The 27,586-nt window shown below is 38.2% G+C and overlaps 1 protein-coding gene across 2 annotated transcripts in view; it reads left to right on the forward strand.

Moving 5' to 3' along the window:
- The window catches only part of smchd1 (structural maintenance of chromosomes flexible hinge domain containing 1), a 124,375-nt gene that overhangs the window by 76,003 nt on the left and 20,786 nt on the right, over positions 1-27,586 (forward strand). For both annotated transcript variants that reach the window (XM_060823603.1, XM_060823604.1), the window contains exons 32-40: positions 2,399-2,556; positions 5,554-5,657; positions 7,229-7,290; positions 9,441-9,525; positions 15,995-16,126; positions 18,573-18,725; positions 19,988-20,120; positions 22,623-22,742; positions 25,743-25,828. In XM_060823603.1, coding sequence (XP_060679586.1) covers positions 2,399-2,556; positions 5,554-5,657; positions 7,229-7,290; positions 9,441-9,525; positions 15,995-16,126; positions 18,573-18,725; positions 19,988-20,120; positions 22,623-22,742; positions 25,743-25,828 — 1,033 coding nt within the window. The remainder of the gene's footprint in view (positions 1-2,398; positions 2,557-5,553; positions 5,658-7,228; positions 7,291-9,440; positions 9,526-15,994; positions 16,127-18,572; positions 18,726-19,987; positions 20,121-22,622; positions 22,743-25,742; positions 25,829-27,586) is intronic.

Consider the following 27,586-nt stretch of genomic DNA (forward strand, 5'->3'; position numbering starts at 1 on the left):
TCTAATTGCCCTGGAACCCTCTGTCTATTAATAGTAGACAAAACATTAGAATCTATCATGTTAAGAAAGCTTTTACCCTAGTTTCTCCTTCCCTCCTCCTTTGGTTAGCATGCCAGTTGCAGCAACTAGAGTACATAGAAAAATCAAAACTGATGTGTCTATTATGTCTGTTGCCAGCCCTTTTTAAATCCTTGAGGTAATCCACCAGGTCCATGGGATTGGTCAACTATTCATTTAATTAATTTCTCCATTACTTTAATTTCAGTATGTGCTTACCGGACTCTTGGTTCCAAGAAGACAGTTACAAAACAAACTTATTATTTCCACAATTTCCTTCTCTTCCCATATATTTTTCTTGAATTTGGCTATAAGCGATCTGTTTATTTTTGTTCACCTTTTTTCATATCTGTATAAGAATTTGCAATCTGTTATATATCTTTTGCCCTCATTCTGTAATTTTGGTTATCCTTACTCTCCAGAAGTTTCCTACTTGTTTTTGACACCATGGTATTCATCTTTGTTTATTCAGACTGTCTTTAATTGTGGTGTTGGTTGAACCACTTATCTGCACGATTTCTTATTCCTTAAAGGATTTGTTAAATATTTGACAAGGCTCATCTACTGTGACATTTTAAAACAATTTTAATTCTACTTCAGCTCTCTGCGCTCCTCACCTCAGCAATATTGTGCAATCTTTGTCTGTCGAAACATTTTCTTGGTCATTTAGGGGATGTCTGTTGCTTCGTGTGATGGGTGGTGGCTGAATACTGCAGCAAAAGGTTTTGGCTTCTGCAGATAAAATTGTAATTTCTGACTTAGCTAGATCCATGTCATTTGTGTTCACTCTTCCCTAGAGGTCCTTTTACTGGAAAGTTATTGATAAACTCAGTCTCATTGAACAGTGCCATAGCCAAATATCCTTTCTGTGCAAGTAATTATGAATTTGATCTGAAAATACTGCCAGAATCTATTGCTATACTATTTCCTTATTCAATCTTCATGAATCTGTCTCCGATAATAGGTACAACAGTATACTGAAAAATTGTTTTAATTATTTTTAAAAATTGTGTTAATGAAGTTAACAACCAAGTGGGTAATTCATTTTACAAAATTATAGTTCTTTAACTAGAACATAAAGTTCAATGTATTAAGTGGAATAAAACACAGATGGGAGAAAACGTGCATCTTTGTTTTGTGTGTGTATGCATTGTCAGCTCTGCCCAAAGGCAAGATCTTAAAGGGTGATCCTTTTTCATATCTCTGTCCCTTCTAAGCTTAATTTTCTAATTTTGTTCCAATTTCAAGCCATTCAGCATCAACTTTCTTTCCCTCCTTCTTCCTCTTTTTTCCTTGATTTTTGTTTTACTCATTGATTTCCGAAGATATGTTATCTTACACCTTTTTTCTAATTATATTCAGTAAATTTTGTTCATTTGCGGTCTAGATCGCTTCATTTATGTTTTTTGTGCACCTCATCCACTACATTTTCATCTGAACCCATATGCCAAAGCTATTATCAGGATTAGTTGGTCTCTTAATAAGACTCCTACGTCGACACAAATTGAGACTTCATATCAAGCTGTTTACAAAGTGATTCTTAAATTGTTCTTTCAGTTAGCAACTGTCACCTTTTGCATATATACAGATATTTTCATGACTGCCCAATTCTTATTTCTGTTGCACATTCTATCTATATGTGTTATGCTTCTTGCATCTATTCATACTCATGTTCTGTTTAATATATCATATAGAAGGAAAATAAGTGTTGTTGGTAGTTTTGAGTTTTGCATCATTTTACAGCTCCCACTGTTTTTTGTCTCTAGTCCAGATTTCTTAAGACTTCTCTGTTACAATCTACTCTGGATATACTTGCATGTTTGTGGTATTTTCTATTTACTTTTCTTTTGTCAGTTGCATATGTATATAAGTTTACCCTTAAATGTGGAAAATTATGAAAAAAATTTTAAAAACCTTTTCGTTTTTTATAATTGAGCATTTCGAAAGTGGAATTACAGGTCTGGTTAGAAGGGGCCACTACAATGATATTGTAGCTGTAAACTCTTTGAGGCTTGCAACAATATTCAGCGTATAGATTATTCTCTCTGGGTATTATGGCTAGAATTTATAGAATGAATGTGCTTGTTAAACCATAAATTATGTAACACATTTCTCTTTAATCAAAGTTTTAGCTGTCAATAAGTGAAAGTATTGACACAGGAGTCTTAAGTTGCTGTTGTTCAAAATAGTTTGTTGAATGACCTTATTCTGATTAAATTTTTATATAATTTTTGCCTTCTGAAACCGCAGTTGACTTTTCAGATTGTACTCCGTTGACCTTAAAGTCTCAGTGATGTTTGTCACATGTTAAAAAGGTTACACTGTACGTTTTGTATTTCAGGGGAGAATATACAATACAAGCTAAAGCCGTCGTTAATAAAAGTGCAGTTGATGGCCCGGTGATCAAACTAAATGTAGTACCAGACCCTGACAAACCAGTTAGCTTGCATGTAGACTACAACAAAAATGCAGCTTTTGTTGCTGGTGGATTTTTAACAGGTATGCATGATTTTTGTTTGCAATAGATATTGACAGACCAGTTTGGTGATTGGAGCATAGTTATTTGTTAGAATACTTTTGGAAAATCTTTCAATGTTATATTTAGAATTAAATTTTCTTTTAATCTTTATTACACATTGACTTTATATAATTAATACCCTAGTATTTATCTAAATAATCTAATTGATGCTCAGTCAGTCAAAGCTTCTATAAGCAAAGTATTTATCTCTGTATATCAAGCACTGTTTAGGTGTAGAATAGCAACTTAGTGTTTTTTACTGTTTTTAATCCACATTTCTTGTTTGAAGCTATTATCTTTCCAGCTGAGGGTGCAGTTCCAGCATACACATATGTAACTGATCTTGCATCTTGAATATCTCAACTAACCTTGAATATTTTCTCTGAAATTAATTTTTGTACTATATAGTTTAGTTCATTTATCAACTTTCCAGCTATGTGTACCTTGACATATTTTATTGTACTCTACTGACTTGAAAACTGTCTTGATCTGGGTATCTTACTCTGCCAATATATTCTATTTGCTTAAAGTATACAGTATAATGATGCTAAAACAGCTATTTTAATTGAGTATAAACGTGCATTAATGCTGACAATTTATGACACAAGTTTTTCAATCATTCACAATAAAAACAATATCATCTCTCCTCTAAATCTAAGTTCCTGGAACAATCTTCAGCTCCATCCACTCTGTCCTGTATTAGTGTGATAATTTATCTGTTCCAGTATATAAATTATCTGAAACCATTTGATCTTTTGAGAGTGTGCAATAGTAGGAGGTGACCTTTATTCTAAAGGTTAAGATATGGAAGCAGTTTCAGCAAAGGCTAGTCAATTGTGGTTTTGTTTACACACATTCAACAGTCAACCTTGTGTAACCGTAAAGCAGATCTTTCCTAACTTTTTGCCAAAAATATTTTATTTTTCAAGTATTGCATGTATGTTTCCTGACCTTTGGCCCAGTAATACTTAATTTTTTTCTATGTCTCATGCTAGTTTGAGTGGGGTTGGCGGGAGCAGTCCAGTGAGTCATTTTCACAATTGCTTTTTTTTCCTTTTAAATTGCCAGACATAAATAGCATGGGACTGCAGTTCCCAGCTGAATTCAGTACCATGGCCAGCAGCCGCTGAGACAATGTCATCGGCACTTTTCAAGAACTGGCATGGATTTCAACCACTAAAACATTACTCGTGTGTAAGTTAACCCCTTACTTTCTGACTAAAAATTTGGTCTCAATACTTACATTTTACACGAGTAAGTGCAGTACTTCAAACTCATCCAACTTCATTTATAAATGAATTTAAATGTAGTGCTGCTGTAATTGCCCCAACAAATACATATTTCTCCCTCACTAAGGAAGTATAATCACTCATACATCTTCAATTTGATTGGAACAGTTTTTATTTTTTCTGCAATTATAGGAATATAAACTGCATGCAATAGACAACAATTTTTGCCAACACATGAGGTAGGGTGGAACGGAGCAGAAATGCATTTTCCAGTGAACTAAATTGCTCATATTATTACATATGAGTAATGCCACTGGGTTCTTTTACTGGGGTAAAATTTTTAGATAAAATTCAATTCATTGCCCAGGATGTCTCTTGCAGTACAAAAGCCCAAGAATACAAATGCTGAAAACCTGAAATAGGAACAAAAACTGCCAGATGTGTTCAGTTAGATCACCATCTGTAGAGATTGAAACACAGTCAGTGTCCTAGGTCAACGATGGAGGTTGATATGAAGTTGGAAGATTGGAAGGAAGATCTGAAAAAAATGTTGACATCTTGGAAATATTTGCCTGATGTTTGGTCATGGTGCAGTATTGGTCCATATGCTGTAAGGAGGAAGTGTTGGAACACTTTTGTTTACCCTCTGCTAGGTCATCAGTTTACCAGATGATAAAAGTACTGCCCTGGTTGGCAGGTTTGAAGACAACATATACATTGCAGTACCACAGCTCAGGGAGACAGGCAAGAGTAAGAGCAGAGAAATTAAAGTGACTGTATTTTTGTAGTTTTCGATAAAATAAATCAACGAAAGGTCAAAGGATAAGGGAAGCTGTCCTTGGGGACGGTGAATCCTGGACATGGATGCAAGAGACAGCAAGAGAAGGACTCCTGGCCAAAGGGATTGATGGGGGAGGGATGAGGGGGAGAGCAAAGGTAAGAGATGAAATGCTTAGCACTGTATTGGGATTGAAATTGATGTGATGTGCATAAAAGAATGAAGCTGTGGCCCTTTTCTGAGAACAGATTGTTCAAGTTTGGAGATGGGAGCTTTGAAGGTTAATGAGAATAAATAGCAAGGCATAAGAACCAAAGAGTTTTCATTGCCTACAGTTCTTTCATTGTAATTTTATCAGAAATTGACTTCTCAACAAGAACTTTCCAGTGTTGAATCTAAAGTGTTCGATTAATCTTGTATAACCATTGAACTATATAATAGCAATGACTGAAAAACAAATTGTTTGCACATTGCTATGAGGTGTTTTGAGTACATGACGTGCCAAGTAACTAGAAGGTCTTTTCATTCAGTTTTTTTTACAACTTAGAATACTGTAACTCAATTTTATATTATTGTCTTAATACAAAATGATAAAACTGCTAACAATGTTATGCATGTTCAAGCTATCTTTTGAGTATTCTGATATAGAAATTTATCAGATGTGATGCAGTAATATAATATGGTTTTGACTGCTGAAGCCAAATGTTCCAGTAAAATATACAGATCTAGCTTTTATGTTGAGTGGAACAGTGAATGTAGTCAGATTAAAAAGAAAAGAGACATCGGGAAAAAAAATCGACAGTCATGATACACAGCTAAACTCTATAAACTAATCAAGTACAAATTACTGATACAGCATATTTTATTGTTGGAGTTGAAATTAACCTACTGTGAAATGATCGTTTGCAATAATTTAATCCAGTATGTGAAGAAAATTCTCTAATTAGCGTTCCCGTCTTTGTCATGTCTAGAATTCGCAGTTAGTGTTGTTTCTGAAGATGGCAGTGCAATGAAGAATATCAAACCAGCAGACCTCACCATGCGAATGTGGAGGGGTCAACGCCCATCATCCAATGTAAGTGAAGTGAATACTTGATGTCAGGTAGAAGTAGTTACTGCTGCATTATCATCGGAATTCTTCTAGTATCTACTGCACTCTTTTCAGGACAATATTTTAACAACTACTTGAATTAGTAGCTCAAAATTCCTGAGTGCGCCAAATTGCACGCTTTTCTCCCATTTGGTTGACTATGCATATATTTCTTGAGAACCTTATTTAGCCAGAGCATTTTTCTAACCACTACAAAGCAACTGGTAACTTACTGTCAAATCATTGCTTATGAAAGTTAAATTTCAAAACTATCGAATCATTGTGAATGAGTATTAAGAAGATGAACTCATTCAAGATTTTCAGATCATTTTGAATGAAGAATGCTGAGAGGCTGGTCAGGTAGCACCACCAACCATAACTTAAAATGATGTTACAGCCTAGTGAAGCTACAGCTGAAGAATAGTTGTATGCCAGGCAGCATCTGATAACCGAGTTCAACAATCCCACAACCAGTGGGTCAACTCTGAAGTGGTATCATATCCAGTCAGGAATGGTGCTTTACAATTAAACAACTCAGCAGAAGAAGGTCGCTCAAAAATCTTCATCCTCAATGGAGTGGCAGCCCAGCACATCAGATGAGGCTGAAAGTTTGCAAATATTTTCAGCCAGAAGTGCTGAGTGGACATCTTTGCTTTCTCCTCAGTCCCCCACTGTCATGAATACCACCCTTTAGTAGGCAGTTGATTTATACCATGTGATATCAATAAACAATTGAAAGCACTGTATATACTGTACAGGTCATGAACCCTGACTATATTGTGCCACTAATATTAAAAATATGCTGAAAAATCAGGTGTGCTGTAGCCAAGCTATTCTCCTACAGTTACCACGTTGGCATATATCTGTGAATATGGAAAAAAAAATTCATGTGCATGTCCAGTCAAAAAAAATAACGGGATGTCCCTGACTTGACCACCTCAACATGAGCCTGCTTGAATGGGATTGTACCTTCAATTTTCGCACTCTACCACCCATGCATAGTGGGGGCAGTGTGTACTTTTCAGAAGTTGCACCGCAGTCACTTATCTTCCAGTCCCATGACCTGTACCAGCTAGAAGGATAGGGCAAGCATGTTACACTCACATGCTTCCTGCAAGTTTATTTCCACATGACATGCCATCCTGATTTGAAATTATATTACTATTCCTTCATTGTCATTGAGTCAAGATCCTGGAACTCCCTGGATATTCCTACAAGTCATGAACTGCAATAGTTCAAGGCCTGTTACCCCACCTTAAGGTCAATTTGGAATGGAAAATAAATGATAGCAACTAATAAAACACTAAGCATTCCAAACCATAAAAAATGAATTCAAAAAAATATTTCAAGTTTCCAAAGAGTTTTTGTAAGACCATAGAAATGCCTTTTTAAGCAGAAATTTGCTGTTTATTCAGAACAGAAAAAGTGAAAGCTATGCTTAGTTGCCTGAATGAAATTTTTAATTTATTTTTGTATACTGTGCAAATTTAATTGTGTTAATAAACCTGTTCTTTATTCTAAAAAATGTTCACCAAATTTGCATTTTATTTCTGTAGCCAACAATTCTAAACTGCAATAAAGCACGAGATGGTGACAAAGAAGGATATTTTTATTTCAGGTATTGACAATACTATTCTTTTGTGGTTTAATTGTATATTTAATGTGTTTACACTGATTATAATGTTAGAAAAATCCTCAAGTGTTATGGATGTTTGTTGTGTGTATATGCTTGAACTTTTAAAATGTACACTTTTTCAGTGTCTAGAATCTAAAGCTGATTATTCCATATTTTATCTTAGGAATGTTGTTTGGATTTTCTGATACTCCAGTTAGGAGTAAAAGTAGACTACTCATCTCCTCTAGCCTGATCTGTCATACAATAAAATCATAGCTGATTTGATTACTTCACATCTTATCTCTAACCCCAGATCCCATGACCACCCATGTTCACTTTCACCCCTTTGTTTTAAAAGAATCTATACAGGTTTGCCTTCAAGATATTCAAATACTCTGCTTCCACTGTCATTTGAGTAGCAGAGTTTCACAGGCACTTAGAATTTAAGGTTGGCTTTCGAGTCTTCTAAATTTCAATGCATGAAAGTCTTGTCTGTCTAAATCTTCCTTATGACAGACCATCCAATTCAGTGCTCCATTTGTTGCCTTGTATAACTGAGACATGAACTCTTACTTTTGTATTCCACTCACCTTGCAATACACAGTAACATTTTATTAGCTTCATTGCAGTTCTTCCATTCTAATCTTTTGTGATTCATGCAAGAAGACATCCACATTCTCTGTACCTGAGCTCTGTAATCTCTCACCACTTAGGTAATAAGCTTCTTTCATTCCATCTTGGCAGAAGAATACAAATTTCACATTTTCCCACACTATTTCCTCCATCTTTTTCTACTTAGCCTAACTGTACCCCTCCGCAGTGTCCTCATTTCATCTTCGCAGTTTATTTTTGCTAGCTATCTTTATATCAGCAAATTTGGCGATCATCTCTTTGGTCCCTTTATCCATTTTACTTATATCGATTGTAAATAGGTTTTTAAAATTTGTTCATGGAATGTAAACATTAGCTGTGCCAGTGTTAATTGCCTAGAAGACAGTTAAGAGTCAACCACATTGCTATGGGTGTCGAGTTGAATATATTTAATGAACCAGATATATATATTTTTAAATTATCTTTTTATTCTAAATTTTAATTAAATTCAAGGTCAGCCATCTGTAATGGTGGGATTCGAACCCATGACCTCAATGTTAGCCTGGGTATCTGGATTACTAGTCCAGTGGCATTACCATGATGCCCCTGCCTTGAGATCGAAGCCTCAGCACTGATCCCTATTCACACCTTTCATTCCATTCTACCAATCAGTTTGCCATCTGTTTCCAATTAGCTAGCCAATAAAATGTCAATATGTTGCACACTACATAATGAGCTTCCAACATCAGCTTTTAAGGGCTCTTGTAGTACAGTGACGGTGTCCCTACTGCTTAGACAGAAGTACTGGTTTAAAGTTCCACCTATTCCAGAAGTATGTCATAACATATTTGAACAGGTTCATAAAAAATATTTACGCCATGAGCTATTACTTTACACAACTTTTAAGGTACTTCATTACAGGCCTTGTGGAAATCTAAGTACAGTATATTCACTGGCGCTCTCTTATCCACTACATGTTACTTCCTGAAAGGACTTCAATAAGTTGATTAAGGACAGTTTTCCATTTTACAATTTGTTGTTGACTGTACCTGATGATCTTGGACTTTTCCAACTACCTTGCTATACTGTAGGGAATTTTGTATAATTAGAGCTAATGCACCAAATATCTCAGTAGCCTTTTTTTAAAAGACTTGAAGATGAAATCCATGAGCACATGAGGATCTATCAACCCCAATTCAAAGTACCACTTTCTGTGTGGTGATAGTTTGTGATATGGTGGTTTTATTTGGAAACTTGGTTCAAAGTAGAGAGATCCATGTACAACTTTTAAAAACTTTTATTTCTATATTGTGATTAAGAAGGATATAGTTAGTGTCATTTTAGATTGGGTCTGTGAATGGTATGGGTTTGTCTGGAAATTTGCTTGTTTATATTAAGGCTTCTTAAAATTAAATACCCTTGAGTTGAATAGCTGAATGCTTTAGAAAACAAGGTTAGATGCAGCAAAAAAGTCATTTACAAAAGTTTACGTAATTTTGTAGCCCATTGTAACGTTATTAAATTGTTTTTTTTTTACTTTGTAATATATACTTTCATTTCAGGGATAAAATGCTTCCAGAGCGGACAGGAGTCCATTCCCTCCAGTTTGTGTATTCACAGGACAAGACCGTACTCTGTGGTGAACAGGTGTGATATTGTTCCAGCCAAGTTAGGAAGGGTGGACTGACCTCTTTCTTTATCCCACTCTTTCCCTGACCACAACAAAGTTTGAATTTAAAAGATTGGTGATATTGTCAATTATATATAAAATTATGTATAGCTCAGTAACAGAAATAAATGAGCCAGGTTTGTTAACAAATAGCCAATTAATTGCAAAATAAAATGAACTTGCCCAAGTCGAGGTTATTTTAAAACATGCAAATATGCCCAGCTATCCTTCTTGAAAAACAATATACACTATTACCTTGAGCTAAGAGGGAAGGGGTGTTGGTGGGATGGGGGTGGGTGGTGAGAGAAAACTTTGTAGAGTGTTAAAAGTATTTTGCCCCTTCACAGTTGAATTCTGACAAATTTAAGGCATTTATAGATTCTTTTTTCCAAAGCGGGGCTGCAACCGCAGGAATTGTCTACACAAGTTGTCACTGGGGTTTCTTCCTTGACCGTTTATGATTGAACTCTTTCTGGAGACAGCATTAAGGGTTTAGACTTCTTTAAGAGTTCACCATTAGTGATGTGTTTTAGTTTTTTTTCCACTAAAAAAATAGTGAAGAGTTTTCAGAAAGAAATTTGAGGCAAGTTTTTTTTAAGACTGGTCAAGACCAGTACTTTGCACCCACAAATGTCATGTAACTTCTGACACTTAGGCTTGTTGACGTTGTAAAAACAACTTGTGTCGTTTATAAATGCAGCATTTTTGCTATTGTCATCTGTGCCCTTGGCTTTAGAAATACCTGATATTCACAATCTGAAAGCAGGTTGAACTCTTCGTCAGAACGGAATGCTAAGTTATTCAACATTCTGAAAAGATGAGGAAGATGGCAGAGAATTCCAAGATATCTGGTTGTGATGAAGGAACAGCGCTCTAAAAGTGCTCCAGGCTATAATCTGGTGGTGTGATTTTTAATTAGGATTATCAGATCAATCATGATCTCATCAGATGGCAAAACAGACTAGATGCTCCTAAGTTTTATGGTCTCATAGTGATCTTAGAGTTCAGAACTCAAGTAAGCAAGATGGGGGTCAGAGGATTAGAGAATTGCAGATGTTTTATCTTTGTTCAAAAAATTGTGTAATGTTATTCTGTCGAATATATAACCAGTCAGTTTAACTTATAAAAGCATTAATGCTAAATGTAATTAGAAATTTGGGCAAAGTCAGAAGTTACGTGACATCATGTTACAGTCTAGCAAGTTTATTTGAAATCGCAAGCTCTCGGAGCAATGCTCCTTCGTCACGTGAAGTGATTTCAAATAAACTTGTTGGATTATAACCTGGCATTGTGTGACATCTGACTTTGTCCATCCCAGTCCAAAACTGGCACGTCTACGTCGTAGTAATTTGAACACATTAATTAAGGAAAGTCATTATTTGTCAATGTAAATTGTAGTTAACTAGCTTTTGTTTTTTTCTTACATATAAGTATGAACTTTTAAAAGGCATTTGATAAAATGCAATGTAACAGGATTGTGAACAAATTTTGAAGCCCAGCTTTTTTAAAAAAAATTATATTCATACCACCAGGCATTACAGTTAATGAAATTGTTTTGAATGATAGTCACTGTTTTAATGTTAGATATATAGCAATTTGCTCTCCTATCTCTCAAAACTGCTGAGAAGGTTTGAGAGATAATAACAAGACAATCTGTTTTGTGATGTTGATTGACTCGATATTGGTCAAGAAATAGGAGCTAACACTTTGCACCTTTTCAAAATATTGTTATGGGACTTGTGTATTCAAACAAATACTGAAAGTGTTGTTGGAAAAGCGCAGCAGGTCAGGCAGCATCCAAGGAGCAGGAGAATCAACATTTCGGGCATGAGCCCTTCTTCAGGAAGCCCTCTTCCAGATTTTATCCTATTCAAACAAGTAGGCAATTAGGTCTTCTGTTTGACATTTCAATTGAAGGATGGCACTTTTCCTAGTTCAGCGGTCTGTCAGTCCCTCCTTGTATGTCAGTGGACCTTGAACCCAGAACCTTGTGATTCAGAGGCAAGAGGGCTATCAACTGAAAGCCACTTGACAAAAATAACTTGAAATAGAAACTGTAATATCATGGAAGAGAATTTGGCTGCCTGACAGAAAAGAAAGTTGTTCTGCGCATTTGTTTCTTTGACTGACTGGGAAATTATATAGACCAAAAGGTACAAGAGCAAAGTTAGGTCATTCAGCCCAGTGAGTCTGCTCTGCTATTCAATCGTGGTTGATATATTCTGCACTTTAATTCTCCTGACTTCTACCCGTAACCGAAAAATGTGTTGCTGGAAGAGTGCAGCAGGTCAGGCAGCATCCAAGGTGCAGGTGAATCGACGTTTCGGGCATAAGCCCTTCTTCAGGAGGAGGAGGGACTTGGGGGAGGGGCGTTGGGAATGCGATAGGTGGAAGGAGGTTAAGAGAGGGCGATAGGCTGGAGAGGGGGTGGGGGCAGAGAGGTCGGGAAGAAGATTGCAGGTCAAGAACGTGGTGCTGAGTCCAAAGGTTGGGACTGAGTCCAAAGGTGGGGGGAGGGGAAATGAGGAAGCTGGAGAAATCTGCATTCATCCCTTGTGGTTGAAGGGTTCCTAAGCTGAAGATGAGGCGCTCTTCTTCCAGGCGTCGTGTTGCCATGGTCTGGCGATGGAGGAGGCCAAGGAACCGCATGTCCTTGGTGGAGTGGGAGGGGGAGTTAAAGTGTTCAGCCACAGGGCGGTTGGGTTGGTTGGCGCGGGTGTCCCAGAGGTGTTCTTTGAAACATTCCGCAAGTAGGCGGCCTGTCTCCCCAATGTAGAGGAAGCCACATTGGGTGCAGCGGATGCAGTAAATGATGTGTGTGGAGGTGCAGGTGAATTTGTGACGGATATGAAAGGATCCCTAGGGGCCTTGGAGGGAAGTGAGGGGGGAGGTGTGGGCGCAAGTTTTGCATTTCTTGCGGTTGCAGGGGAAGGTATCGGGAGTGGAGGTTGGGTTGGTGGGGGATGTGGACCTGATAAGAGAGTCACAGAGGGAGTGGTCTTTCCGGAACGCTGATAGGGGAGGGGAGGGAAATATATCCCTGGTGGTGGGGTCTGTTTGGAGGTGGCGGAAATGACGAAGGATAATGCGGATGTATCTGGACGTTGGTGGGGTGGTAGGTGAGGACCATTGGGGTTCTGTCCTGGAGGGGTGGGGTTCAAAGGTGGAGGAACGTGAAGTGGAGGAGATGCGGTGAAAAGCATCGTTGATCACGTCTGAGGGGAAATTGCGGTCTTTGAACAAGGTGGCCATCTGGGTTGTTCGGTATTGGAATTGGCCTTCCTGGGAGCAGATTCGGCGGAGGCGAAGGAATTGGGAATATGGGATGGCGCTTTTACAGGGGACAGGGTGGGAGGAGGTGTAATCTAGGTACTGTGGGAGTCGGTCAGTTTATAGTAAATGTCCGTGTTGAGTCGGTCGCCCGAGATAGAAATGGAGAGGTCTAGGAAGGGGAGGGAGGAGTCTGAGATGGTCCAAGTAAATTTGAGGTCGGGGTGAAAGGTGTTAGTAAAGTGGATGAACTGTTCAACCTCCTTGTGGGAGCATGCAGTAGCGCTGATACAGTCATCGATGTAGCGGAGGAAAAGGTGGGGGTGGTGCCAGTGTAGCTGTGGAAGATGGACTGTTCCACATATCCGACGATGAGGCAGGCATAGCTGGGGCCTGTGCGGGTGCCCATGGCTACTCCTTTGGTTTGGAGGAAGTGGGAGGATTGGAAAGAGAAGTTGTTCAGAGTGAGGACCAGTTCAGTCAGTTGAAGGAGGGTGTCAGTGGGTGGGTACTGGTTGGGTCGACAGGAAAGGAAGAAGCGGAGGGCTTTGAGGCCTTCGTGATGGGGGATGGAGGTGTACAGGGACTGGATGTCCATGGTGAAGATAAGGCGTTGGGGGCCGGGGTAGCGAAAATCGTGGAAGAGGTAGAGGGCGTGGGTGGTGTGCCGAACGTAGGTTGGGAGTTCTTGGACTAAAGGGGACAGGACTGTCGCGGTATGCAGAGATGAGTTCGGTGGGGCAGGAGCAGGCTGAGATAATGGGTCAGCCGGGGCAGTCAGGTTTGTGGATTTTGGGCAGGAGGTAGTGGAAGTATGAGGTTGGAGGCGGTGGATGGGAGATCCCTGAGGTGATGAGGTTATGGATGGTCTGGGAGATGATGGTTTGGTGGTGGGAGGTGGGGTCGGGGTCAAGAGGGCAGTAGGAGGAGGTGTCCGCGAGCTGGTGTTTAGCTTCAGCAATGTAAAGATCGGTGTGTCAAACTACCACCATGCCTCCCTTGTCTGCTGGTTTGATAGTAAGGTTGGGTTGGGTTGGAGTGGAGGGCTGCACGTTGCAAGGGTGAGAGGTTGGAGTGGGTAAGAGGGGTGGACAGTTTGAGGCGGTTAATGTCACGGCGGCAGTTGGCTATGAAGAGATCGAGGGCGGGTAAGAGGCCAGCATGGGGTGTCCAGGTGGATGGGTGTGTTGGAGGCGGGAGAAGGGGTCGTCAGAGGGTGGGCGAGAATCCTGGTTGAAGAAGTAGGCACGGGGGCGAAGGCGGCGGGAGAATTGTTCGATGTCTCACCACGTGTTGAACTCGTTAATCTGGGAGCTCTTAAAGAAAGATGTGGCGCTCTTCCTCCAGGCGTCGTGTTGCCATGGTCTGGTCCGGCCTAGGAACTCTCTGACCACAAGGGATGAATGCAGGTTTCTCCAGCTTCCTCATGAACCCCCCCCCCCGACACACACACACACCCCTCAGTCCCAACCCTTGGACTCAGCACCATCTTCTTGACCCGCAATCTTCTTCCCGACCTCTCTGGCCCCACCCCCTCTCCAGCCTATCACCCTCACCTTAACCTCCTTCCACCTATCGCATTCCCAACACCCCTCCCCCAAGTCCCTCCTCCCTACCTTTTATCTTAGCCTGCTTGGCACACCTTCCTCATTCCTGAGGAAGGGCTTATGCCCAAAACGTCGATTCTCCTGCTCTTTGGATGCTGCCTGACCTGCTGCGCTTTTCCAGTAACACATTTTTCAGCTCTGATCTCCAGCATCTGCAGTCCTCATTTTTCTTCTACCCGTAAGCCTTGATGAGTTCCTTACTATTAAAGAACCTATCTATCTCTGTCTTAGATATACTCAATGATTTGGCCTCCAGAGCCTTCTGTGACAATCAATTCCATCGATCCACCACCCTGTTGCTAATTTTTCCTCCTCCGTTCTCAAGATTAATTCCTTCACTCTGAGGCTGTGCCCATGTGTCCTAATCTCTCTTTCAAGTGGAAGAACTTTCTCCAGAACAGCTGTATCAATGCCCGTCAGTATTCTATAGATTTCAGTGATATCACTACCTTGTATTTCTAAACTCCCAAGTACAGACCCAGAGTGTTCAACTGCTCCTCATGTGATAAGCTATTCATTCCTGGGATCATTCATGTGAATCTCCTCTGGACCCTCTCCAAATCCAAGGATACGCAAAGTGGAGTTCCCCAAGTTTTGGATTTAGGACCACTGCTTTTCTTGATCTGAGCTAATTAATTAGACCTCTGGTGTGCAAGGCACAATTTCAAAATTTTCAGATTGCATTAAACTTTCTGAATTGTAAGGACAATTGTGATTGACTGGAGAAATAGATACATGGCTGAATATAGTCTGGTAGGGTGGGAACTAACTGAATGCTGATAAGTGTGAAGTAATATATCTTGGTAAGAAGAATGAGGAAAAGCAATAGAAAATAAATGGGTGAGGAATGGAGGGTCATCATCCATCACAAATTGTTGATGTTTGCATGGCAGGTTGCAAAAGCAATTAACAAGGCATATGAGGTCTTGAGCTTTATAATTCGAAGTAAAACGTTTATATCTTTCATAAAATGCTGACTTGGTCTGAACTTAAATATTGTGCCCCGTTCTTGGGACCACTTTAGGAAATTCATGAGGGTGCAGAGAAGGTTTGAGAGATTTCAACTATAGATAGAATTGGCACTGTTGTGGTGCAATGACCCTACCTTTGAGCCAGGGGCCCAAGTTCAAGTCCCACCTGTTCCAGAGATGTGTTATGACATCTTCAGCAGATTGATTGAAAGAAAATTAGAATTGGGTAGTTGGGCTGTTTTTTTTTCAAAAGAAAAGATTGAGAGTAGATTTGATTGAGATGCTGAAGATCATGAGCTATGAGACAAATGCTTCCTATCAATTACTTCTGGATCATGAACAAAAGGATAGAAATTTACTATGGCAAAAGAATCGGCATGAGCACTATTTTGACAGAATGGGTAGAATCTGTAATACACTGATGAAAAGTGTGGTGGTAGCACACTCAATTCTGACTTTCAAAAGGAAATTGAAAGCTACTCTGGAGATAACTACTGGGAAAAAGTGGTGTATAACAAATTGGCACAGTATGCCTAATCAGTGTATCCAGTGCTACAGCCATTCTAATTCTACCTTCTGTGCCATTTGCTTCATTCTAGATCACTTTCCATGTGGTACCAGGTGAACCAGTTAAATTAATGCCAGAAGAGCAGCCAGCCACTCCTACTGTTTCAAATGTCCGCGCTGTGACTCATCGTACATTGGTCAAAAACTTGTGTCTAAAAGTCATGGTAATAAAATTATTTTTGTTCCAGTATTAAGTGCAAATAGTCATTCCTTTTCTGTCATATTTCATTGTTCTTTGTATGTCAACAATTCTTTAAATTCTTGCCCATTACTTTTGAGCCTATGTAGTGATTTTCAATAGATTAATTGCAGAGACTATCACAGCTGAGCCCGGTTCTGCTTTCATCCAATGTCCTTATGACAGTGTCCACATTTTCCTGACAAGGGTCACTAAATTGCTGTCAGGAAGGTAAAACCAGGTAAATTATGAACTACTGTGGACCACTTCTAAAGTCTGAATGTTTGAGTCTGTGCAAATGATTGGTTCTTGCTGTAAAATGTTGTTTGAGTATTTGAAGAAAGAGCAATCCAGTGTGGAGAGAGATTTTCTGGTCATAATCAGAGAGCAGAAAGATGGAATCAGACAACAGCAAGGCATTGACAAGGGGTGGTGTACTTAACTATCAAAAGTCTGGCCAATTATTCACCTGATGAATGGGTAGTGCTCAGAAAGCTTGAGGTTTCAAATAAGCCTGTTTGGACTATAACCTGGTGTCATGCAACTTCTGAGTTTGCCCACCCCAGTCTGACAATACCACCTCCACATCATGGGAAGTCTGGTCTGGTTAATAAGTAGCTATACAATATTATCATTGTGTAGTCTTTCTTTAGCTACGATATTACTTTGAAAAAGTAGTAGAAAGTATCTGGAGTTTGCTGTGTCAGCCAGCATTAGAGGGGTCGGGAGAGCAGAAGTGCTAATCTTAGAACGGATGTGAGTGAAATCTGACTGTGTACATCTTGAGTGCTTAGAAGGTATGGCATGAAGGAGAATGCAGCAGGTGACATCGAATGCAAAAGTAAGGAAGTAGTGATGAGTCTTTGGAGGATTTTGTCCAATTCTAAGCACTGCCTTTGAGGAAGAAGGTGAAGGTATTAGAGGGTATGCAATACAGAACTGATATACAAAATAGTCCCAGAGATAAGGGTCCTCCGATATTTGTGTGGTTTAAAGAAACTAACGCAGTACTCTGAGATGAAAAGGGTGAGGAGCTTTTATAAAAGCATTCAATATCATGATGGAGCTCAACAGACAGGGAGAAACTGTTCCTGGATGGATGACTTGAGAAGCTGAGAATGATGATTTAAAGTAATTGGTAGAAGCATCAAAGGTAGCACGAGGAACAGCATTCTTTATCTAAGTGAGTTTTTAGGATCTGGAATACACTGCTCAAGACTGGGTGAGGGGAAAATCCCATCATGGCTTTTGAAAGAAAATTGGACAATGGCCTGATGAGAGAGAATTTCCAGATTACGGGGAAAGGGCAGGTAAATGGATGTAACTTAATTATTCTTGCAAACAGCTGACACAAACACATCAGGCTAAATGGCTCTTTGTCTGTATCCAATGTACAGAAATCATAAGCTTGCATATGCTAGAAGGGTGTGGCAAGGACAGCAATTTAAAGAGGTGATTATTTGTAAATTCAAATGTTACCTTTACTCTCCATGAAGTAGGTAGTTTTACCAGAGGTAAGCAAGAGCTGACGCTTTGAAGTGCTCCAGCCAGATCTCACCTGTGTGTGGTAATGCCAGTTTGATGCCTGGTTTTACAGCTATACAAAGGTAATGCGTAGGACAGGGGTACAGTGGAGACTTGGGACTAAAGTTGAAGCAGGGGAAATAGTTATGCAAATTATGAAGGGTAGATAGTTGCGAGTTTGGAAGTGGAGCTGTGACTGATTTTTAGGATATTTTTCTAGTGACAGATGAAAGGAGAAAAGAGCTGAAAGGAAAGAGATTTGTGAATAGTGCGCAACGCACTGTAGTTGTCAAAAGTTTTATTATTGTCTGAGATTGTGAAACTGAAGATCATAGTTGGTATTGTGATATCCCTTTAAGTAGTATCTGGTGAGAACATGTGACTTGTAGCCATTGCCTGTCCAAACTGCATTAAATAATATGAAGGTGTGCAGATGAGCTTCTGTAACAAACCACCTCGTTCAACAATCATGTAATATTTCTTCAGATAAACGGAACTTGCGTCCATTTCTGATGTCACCAGACAGCTGAGTTTCTTTACCACCTCTGGTTTTATGTCTGATCTCCAACATCCACAATATTTTGCTTCCATTGACCAATTTGCAAGATTGGTGTTGTTTGAAGAAACACAAAATCACAGCAATAGGAAGATTGGAGGAGCTATATGGCTTGTGGAAAGTGAGAATAGGAGGATAAATTTAGAAGCAAGAAGAGTAGAGCTGTTCATTGACAGGACTAATTAAAGTCAGATTTTTTTCTGAACTAAGTTTGTTTTCCTTGCCCTCATTTTTAAACAAAAGAATCATTTTGCTGGGCAGACATCTACATTCATTTGAATATATCGAGATTATTTGTTTATTGCATTTACCAATATAGTGCATTGAAATTTTCTTCATTTTGTTCAATTAGGATGAATATAACAATCCAACTGGAGAGGATATTTGTGGCAAGTTGGTGGCTACGATTAGAAGTGCAACTGAAGATGAGAGTGAGATTCCTCAGTTTCAGGGAAAACTCAGCAGTTTGGCGTTTGATCTCAACCAAGGATCTTCTGTTATTTCTGTAAGTTTACTTAGTTTGACCAATCTGGTAAAAGACTGCTGACTTGGGTAGTTAATTTGATTATTTCAGGGCTGAAATTTTAACCTTATTTCGCTGCTGCCAGATGTGAAGAGCATTTCCAGCATTTTTTTAAATTTTGTTTTCCATATTTTCAAAGTTTATATTACCTCATTCCCATTTTAGCTTCATTTGCCAAAAGCTTTTCTGATTTCCTCTTGATTTTGTCTTCTTTCCATTTCTGCTGAATCCTTACCCAAGAAGTATTTGTGCTTATGAAACATTTATTTGAACCATGTCCCAATGACTGTTGAGTATTTTAAGAAAATTAAGTACCACCTTTTTTCTCCCTTGTCCTCTTCATAACCTCTTCCCCACCCACCAACCCATGCTTTTTTATAAGTTTGTTTCTCATCTTATTTCCTGTTCTTGGTTTTCAATGTTACAGCTTATAAGTTACTTACAGATTTCCTTAAGATGTGGGTCTCTTCCTGGCATTTCAAGAAGCAATTAGTATTCCACCACTGCAACTAAATTAATTTGTATGTCTGTGTGTACTGAAGTGACTCTTGCACCCTTTACTGGATGTGTGTATGTCTACTATTGTCCCATCCTGTATCTGCAGAAATGAAAAAGAAATTGTACCATTCTACAATTTTCCCATTTGTAGGAAACTGTGCAAAGTTCCTTTTTGAAAGGAATTTGGTTATTTTTCTGCATGGGAGCATTCTTCAAATGCAACTCAAGTATGAAATTTGATCTGACAGGTTTTTCTTTTTACAAAATCTGTTCATTGTTCTAAATGCTGGCGAGTGATTTTGCAGTCGGTGTTCAAGAGCAAAGCTTCAGAATCTATAAAATAGACTTGTTTGTTATTCATTCATTTAGTCTACATTGCATTTACTATCCTGATTTTCCATCTTCAGATTATACATTGGAATTCATGAAACTTGAGATGGACAAGAAAGCGTGCAAGGAAGCTTATGATGAGAGTGCCTTACTGTAACTTTGAAGGGAATACTTCAGTCTGTAGTCATTGAAATTAATAGAAATTGAATTACTAATTTTTGAAACCAACTAGTAGTCCTAAACATTGTCTTTAATTCCTTTACAATCAAAATTTTGGTCAAAAAAAAAATCTGCATCCGCATAAAATAATTTTCCACCCTCTCCTGTACCTAATCCTATGATTTCAGTGAACATAAATTGTTTACTAATCTTTGAACTTTAATTTTTTTTTGTTTACTTTTATTCCTCTTTAATAGAACTTGGTGCTGGCAGAAAACTGTCCTGGTAGGGATAGTACTGAATATATGCTGATTTTTGAACCGACTATTTCAAAACCCGTCAAGCGGAATCCTTTACCTCCATACATTTTATCATTTATGTTTTATAATGGTAAGCATAAAGCAGCCTGTATAGTTTGCTTATTTACCAAGAACTTGAAATGTTGTGGCTTATTTAGTTAACGTGAAAATTTTCCAGCTAGCTCATTGTTTACCTCGTTACAAATATTTGAGGTTGACTCAGGCCTTTTGTTATATCAGTGAGAAAAATAAACAGTAATGAGTCATAAATGAAAAGGTTATGCCAGGTTGTGATCTATGGTTCAAATCAATCTGGTTCCAGGATTAGTTAATCTTATTTATTCCAAGCCAGCTGATTTTAGTAGTGGTAGGTATAAGGAAAGCTTTTAATTCAAACTTCAGTTTTTTAAGCAATAAAAATCTGTTTTTAGTCATGATTTTGTCAGTGGTAATCTTGTTTTATTATTTGAAAACCAAATAGCCTTTGTCACACAATGTGCCTAGAATGGAAAAGTACAATATTCTAAATTTGCAAATTCTTTAGGGAAAGAAAGACTTAATTTGCTTATAGTTAAGCACAGCTCCTGAAGAAAAACAAAATGTAACATATCTGAAAGGTAGCATCTTTTTTAAAAAAGGAATTTACTTGTTGCTTATGATTACCGATGCAAATGGTTAAAAGTATAATTTATCCAAAATTTAACTTTGAGTCATACAGTACGGAAACAGACCCTTTGGTACAACCAGACTATGGCAACTATAATCACAAACTAAACTAGTCCTACCTGCCTGTGCTTGGTCAATATCCCTCCAAACATTTCTTATTCATATACTTATCTAAATGTCTTCTAAACATTGTAACTGTACTTACATTCATTACTTTCTCTTGAAGTTCATTCCATACACTCATCATTCACTGTATATAAGAAAAAAAGACCCTCGTGTCTTTGTAAAATCTTTCTCCTCTTACCTTAAAAAAAAATGCCCTCTGCCATTCACCTTATCTATACCCATGACGATTTTATAAACCTCTATAAAGTTACCCTTCAAACTCCTATGCTCCAGTCAAATTCCCAGCCTATCCCATGTTGCAGCTATATAAAACCCTTGTTAGGCCGCATTTGGGGTGTTGTGTACAGTTTTGGTTACCACAAAATCAGAAGGACTTGGAAGCTTCTGAGATAGTGCAGAGAAGGTTCACCAGGATGTTGCCTTGTCTCAAAGGCATTGGCTATGAGGAAAGACTAAAACGACTGGGATTGTTTTCACTGGAAAGAAGGCAACTGTGAGGAGACCTGACAGAGGTTTACAACATTGAGAGGAATGGATAGGACAGACAGTCAGCTGCTTTTTCCCCCAAGGTTGAAGTTTCATTTACAAGGAGGCACTGGTTCAAAGTGAAAAGGAGAAAGTTTAAGGGAGATGTGCAAAACAAGTTTTGCAAGCAGTGGATGATAAGAGCCTAAACATACTGCTTGAAGAGGAGGTGGAAGCAGGTGATATTTAAGAGGTATCTGGATGGTTGCATGAATAAGGAGGGAATATAGGCCAAATAAGGGTAGAATTTTTTTTAGTTTAGTTAGGGCATGATGATCAGCACAGGCTTGGAGGGCCAAATAAACTGTTCCTGTGCTGTACTTCTCTTTTGTTCTTTTATCCAGCCTTTCCTTATAACAAAAACCCTCCATTCCCGGCAAAATCCTGGTAAATCTTTTCTGAGCCCTCTCCAGAGTAATGATACCCTTTCTGTAATAGGACAACTAGAACTGCACACTGTACTCTAGAAGAGACCTTACTCGCTTTCTGTACAACCTTAAAATAACATTCCAATTCCTATACTCAAAGGTCTGAGCAATAAAGGCAAGTGTGCTAAATGCGTTCCCTACCTATATATAATGCAAACGTCAAGGAGTTATGTATTTGAATCATTAGATCTCTCTGTTCTACTCTACCCAAGGCCCTACTTTTAAGTCCTGTTTTGTTTACCAAAATACAATACCTTGCATTTATGCAAATTAAACACCATCTATCACTCTTGAGCTCATTGACCCAACTGATCAAGATCCCTTCGTAATCTTAGATGACCTTCTTCATTGTCCACTTTACCACCAGTCTTGCTCATCTACAAACTAATTTACCATGCCTTCTATATTCTCCTCTAAATCATTTATATAAACGATAAACAAAAGTGGACCCGGCACCTATCCCCATGGAACACTGCTGGTCACAAGCCTCCAGTCGGAAAAACAACTCTGCACCCATCACTGTCTCCTGTGGTTAATTCAATTTTGTATCCAGTTGGCAAGCTCAACCTGAATCCCATGTGATCTAACTTTACTAGTTAGTTTACCAAGCACAACCTCATCAAAGGCTTTACTAAGGTCCAAGTAACAATGTTTACTGCTAAATAATGGTATTAGTGGCATTTCTATCTGTTCTTGAAATGCATGTCTTCTAATTGATTGACAGAATCAGCAAAAGGTTGATCCAAAATTGAGAAACATAATTCTGTTTTTTTTAAAAAATGCAATCCACCCTTGAAATGAGACTCAATTTGGCATATTGAAATAGGTGGCAATATTTTTCTTCACAGATTTTAAGAAACAGCAACAGATGACAACTTTGACGAAAGAGAAGGATCAACTCTCCCTATCCATTATTGCATACAGGAGTTTATTTGACACCACCAATCAACTAATCAGTGAAATGAAGTGTAAGCTACATTATATATAGATTTATATTTGTCATTCATAAATTTGCATATGAAGAAAGTTGATCTCTTTATTTGAAAGATGAGCACTGCAAGTGTCAATTATTGTATATAGAAGTGTACTAGCAACTGGAGGTCAGTTGAATTACTTCAAAGCAGTGAGATGTAACAACTGAAAATGAGAAATGTTTCCAACAGATCAAATTTAATCCACTTGTAAATGAGACCAATTTCAATGTTATAAATGTAACATGCTGTTTCATTGCTTTTTTTTATTAAAATGACCTCAGCATCTTTTCCTAACAGTGACTGCCTGTATCCTGAAAGTACTCCAAAATGAACATATAATATTCAATGTGTTGGCTGAATGATATTGCTTCATATGGAATAATTTGTACTAATATTATCACTGTTGTGGTTCTGTTCGCCGAGCTGGAAGTTTTTGTTGCAAACGTTTCGTCCCCTGGCTAGGCGACATCATCAGTGCTTTGGAGCCTCCTGCGAAGTGCTTCTTTGATGTTTCTTCCGGTATTTATAGTGAAGATAAATACCGGAAGAAACATCAAAGAAATGCTTCGCAGGAGGCTCCAAAGCACTGATGATGTCGCCTAGCCAGGGGACGAAACGTTTGCAACAAAAACTTCCAGCTCGGCGAACAGAACCACAACAACGAGCACCCGAGCTACAAATCTTCGCACAAACTTTAATATTATCACTTCTTAACTGAAGCTAGGTTATACCTAAAATATTAACCTTGCATTACAAAGATTGACCTGGATTTTACGGATATTGGAAAAGCCGTAGTACTGGCCCCCAATCTCAAAGAAAGTTGCCCACAAAGATGTATGAATTTCTGCTTGTGTATTTCCTCTTTCCTATTGTTGGTTTGAATGTGGTATCTAGGGGAATCTCCAGAAATCTAGCAGGTGATATCATCAAACAGTGCAAGCAGCCAATCATATTGTAGTATTCTCAGACAGCAAGGCAAAATTTTCCTTCGCTTGTTAATATCTTACTAAGATGTAAAGTTTGTAACATACAGATGGGATTCCCATGAACTTAAAGAAATCCCATATATTCCACAGGAATGACAAATTTAAATCTTTCATGAGATTTGGATTTAATTAATGATTTCTACTTGGTTGAAATTAGGACTCATTTAAGCTTTCCATGGGGTTTGTTATTAAAGTGTAGTTTGAAAAGTAAAGAACATTGAATGGTTTTGCTATCATTACCACAGTAAATTGGAGCTGTCTTATCAGTTACTGTTTCGTGCATACCCCATCCCAACATGTGCATGTTCTGATTTTTTGTCTTTTTTTTATATAGTTGTAAAGTCTCCCCTTTGTATAGATTGGCACTAAAAATAAATTTAGGTGTTCCATCCAATTTTGGTGCTAAACTGCAGCATAGATCTTCCCAAATCCAAAATCGCTGAAGAGCCAAGTATATGATGAGTGTAAAAAGTCAAATGCCATTTCTGTACAGCTATTCTGAAATTAGCATAAAGAAATATAGTACATCAGAATGGAGGAAGCTTTGCCCATATCCTGTTCTTGCATGACTTGGAATGATTTGGTACTGACAACAATTTATATAGCCAAGTATAATAGATTACTAAAGAAAACCACACTATAAACCATTTGTTTTCTTCTTGTTTTGATTATTTGATGTCTAAAAGAGCCGAGTATATGATGAGTGTAAAAAGTCAAATGCCATTTCTGTACAGCTATTCTCAAATTCTGTAACCTCTAAACCTCCTGCCCTTTACCTTAAATCTACAATGATTGGTCACTGATCCCACCACCAAGAGGGGAGGTTCCTTCCACCCATCTATACCCCTCATAATTTTATTCATCTCAATCATATCCCCTCTGCTCCATGGCAAACAACCTCAGTCAATCCAACCTTTCCTCATAATCAAAAAGGTCTCGTCCAGGCAACGTTCTGGTAAATTTCTGCACCCTCTGCAATGCAGTCACATCCCTCTGATATGGATTCCAGAATTGAATGCAATACTCTAGTAAAATCATTTTTTTTAATACAGTTCTAGCGTAACCACCCTGTTCTAAAACTCAAAAGGCAGATATTCCATGTGCTGCCTTAAGCACTTTATCTACCTGCCCTACCTTAAGGGATATTATAAACATACACATTAACGTCCCTTTGATTCTTGCTGCTAAACAAAAATTGAATATACAACTTGCAGGTGGATAATTCTTGAGCTCCTCACTGAGCCAACCATTAAAGTACAGTCTCAGGTGATTGGAAATGGTCTTAAAATAGACCTTTTAACTTAAGTGTGTTAAATTAGCATCTGATTATTGTTGCCGTTCTTTTTCACTCTTATACAAATTCTGAACAATGGCATTAATTCTAGGCCAGTCTCTTAGATCTTGTCATTTTCAAAGGCAATTAAGGATGGGCAATAGCAATGACATTTTTTTTAAAATATATCTGGGCGCTAGTATGCTTCTGAAAACATAATGCGTATTTATGAAGTCTGTTAATCTATAGATCACATATTGCAAATTGTAAAGTTTTTGAGAATTAATTTGTGTAAATATCTGCATTTATTTCAACCATGTTGGCTGGCACTAAACATCATAGGATATGTAACTGTCAGGTATTCCATCAGGCTGAATATCTGAAGGAACTTGAAGAAATATTAATGTTAATTTATATTAACATTAATAGTTTTGATGATTAGAGATAACTGAGAACTGGTACGTGATACAATAAGTAAGCCTAGAGGTTTATTCAAAATCCTGGCTATTCCCTTCTCTGTTTCAAATACAATAAATTCAATTGAAACATTGAGTGTTAATTTGACTCCTTCAATAGATCATCATGTAATTTGACTATACTGGACAGAAGACAGGCATTCATTGACATCATTCAAATGGTTTACCAATGCAAATAATCTTTTTAAATGTGATTTGGAGCAGGAACAACTAAAGGTTTACCAGATCAAGTACTGAAATTGCAATCTCAAATATTTAGGTCAGGCACATGAAGCTACAGCAAAAGAAGCTCACCTAAGAAATGAACTTCAAAAGCAAAAGATAAATATCGCAGAAGTTTCAACTGTAAGTTGCCTTGCATATTTGTTTTGTGTACATATGACCAATCCTGAAGCGGTTTGATAATCCTCGATCTGTAAATATTAAATGAAGTACTAGCATCCACATACAGCTGTTACAAATATAGAGTGTTATTGGAAGTCTGAAGAGCTACAAGCAAAATGCAAATCTGCAAATACTTTATCTAGCCAAAGTTTATTTTTCCTCTTTTGATCTACACAGTTGAAAATACAGCAGCATGATGTGGATGTTCTTAGATCAGTTTTACCTCCTTTTGAAATTCCAAGATAATTTTTTGAGTTGTTGAACTGCCTTTTCAACAAAGGAGTTTCCTCCTGAATGTGAAAAGTGTGAACCCAAACAAAATTATCTTTTGACTTCTGAAAATTATTTGGAGATGTACAGCATTACCTTTTCATAGACCCTGGATGTAAGTACTGTGTGTAGATCTCTAGATTTTCAGCAAGCAAATAAATGGCAATTGTGTAGTTTCTGTGTTTTTACACAAATCTAAAGCATCACCTTGCTGTTGCTCTGAAGGCTGTTCTTAGTATTAAAACACATATCTACCCTTTATAGTTAGTCCAGTATAGAGCAAAAACAGTTGCTAAAATAATAGTTGTCATGTCGTATATGGAGAAAAAACAGAGGTTGGCACTAGGTAATGATACTTGTTTGAAGAACTGGTGCAGAAAATGTGTTGCTGGTTAAAGCGCAGCAGGTCAGGCAGCATCCAAGGAACAGGAAATTCGACGTTTCGGGCAAAAGCCCTTCATCAGGAAGAGCTGGTGCAAGCATGATGTGCAGAAACAATTGTGATTATCTCCTAAAGACTGGGAGAAAGACTGGCAAAAAGTATAAAATCAAAAGTATTCATCATGAAAAGTTAATTTATAACCATTCACTTGCATGTTTTTCAACAACTTGGTTGCCTCACCTTTGTAATCATAAGAGCCACAGCAACAAAATGTAGGTATTCAGTATAACTTACAATTTAAAGAGTTTGTGGAATCTGTCTTGCAGATGGGAATTACTGATTAATGAGCTTATAGATGATGCTTATAACATGCTAGTTGTTAGATTTTACTTCATTTGGATCTTATGTTGCTGTATTTTAATAAGGTTTCAAATAATTGTGATTTTTTTTCCAACTAATTTATTTATTGTCTCAACTTTCTGGCATTGCTTTACATTTGGAGAATACTCACATTCTACACTTTGGTTAAGGGCACGACAGTGGCTCAGTGATTAGTACTGCTGCACAGTGCTCGAGACCCAGGTTCAATTCCAGCTTTGGTGATTGTGTGGAGGTCCTCCTCGTGTTTGCGTGAGATTCCACCACTCTGCTCTGGTTCATTTTCACAGTCCAAAGATGTGTAGAATAGGTGTATTGGCAATGCAGAATTGTCCATAGTGCTTAGGGATGTGCAGGCCAGGTGGATTAGCCATGGTAAATGTGGGGTTATAATGATAGAGGGTTGCGTGTGTGGGGGATGTTCTTTGGAGGATCAGGACTGATCAGCTTTCTGCACTGAAGGGATTGTGATTTTAAATTAGCAAAAATATTAATTTTAAAGGTGGTTAACAATTATGATGTATAAACTTTGTATAACTTTTATGGAGTCATACATATAGAAACAAACCCTCCAGTCCAACTCGCCCATGCTGACCAAGTTTCCCAAACTAAATTAGTCACACTTGGCTGTATTTGGCCCATATCCTCGTCAACTTTTCCTATTCATGTACCTATCCAAATGTTTTAAA

This window comes from Hemiscyllium ocellatum, chromosome 4, assembly GCF_020745735.1.
Source record: "Hemiscyllium ocellatum isolate sHemOce1 chromosome 4, sHemOce1.pat.X.cur, whole genome shotgun sequence".
NCBI classification, from domain to species: Eukaryota; Metazoa; Chordata; class Chondrichthyes; order Orectolobiformes; family Hemiscylliidae; genus Hemiscyllium; species Hemiscyllium ocellatum.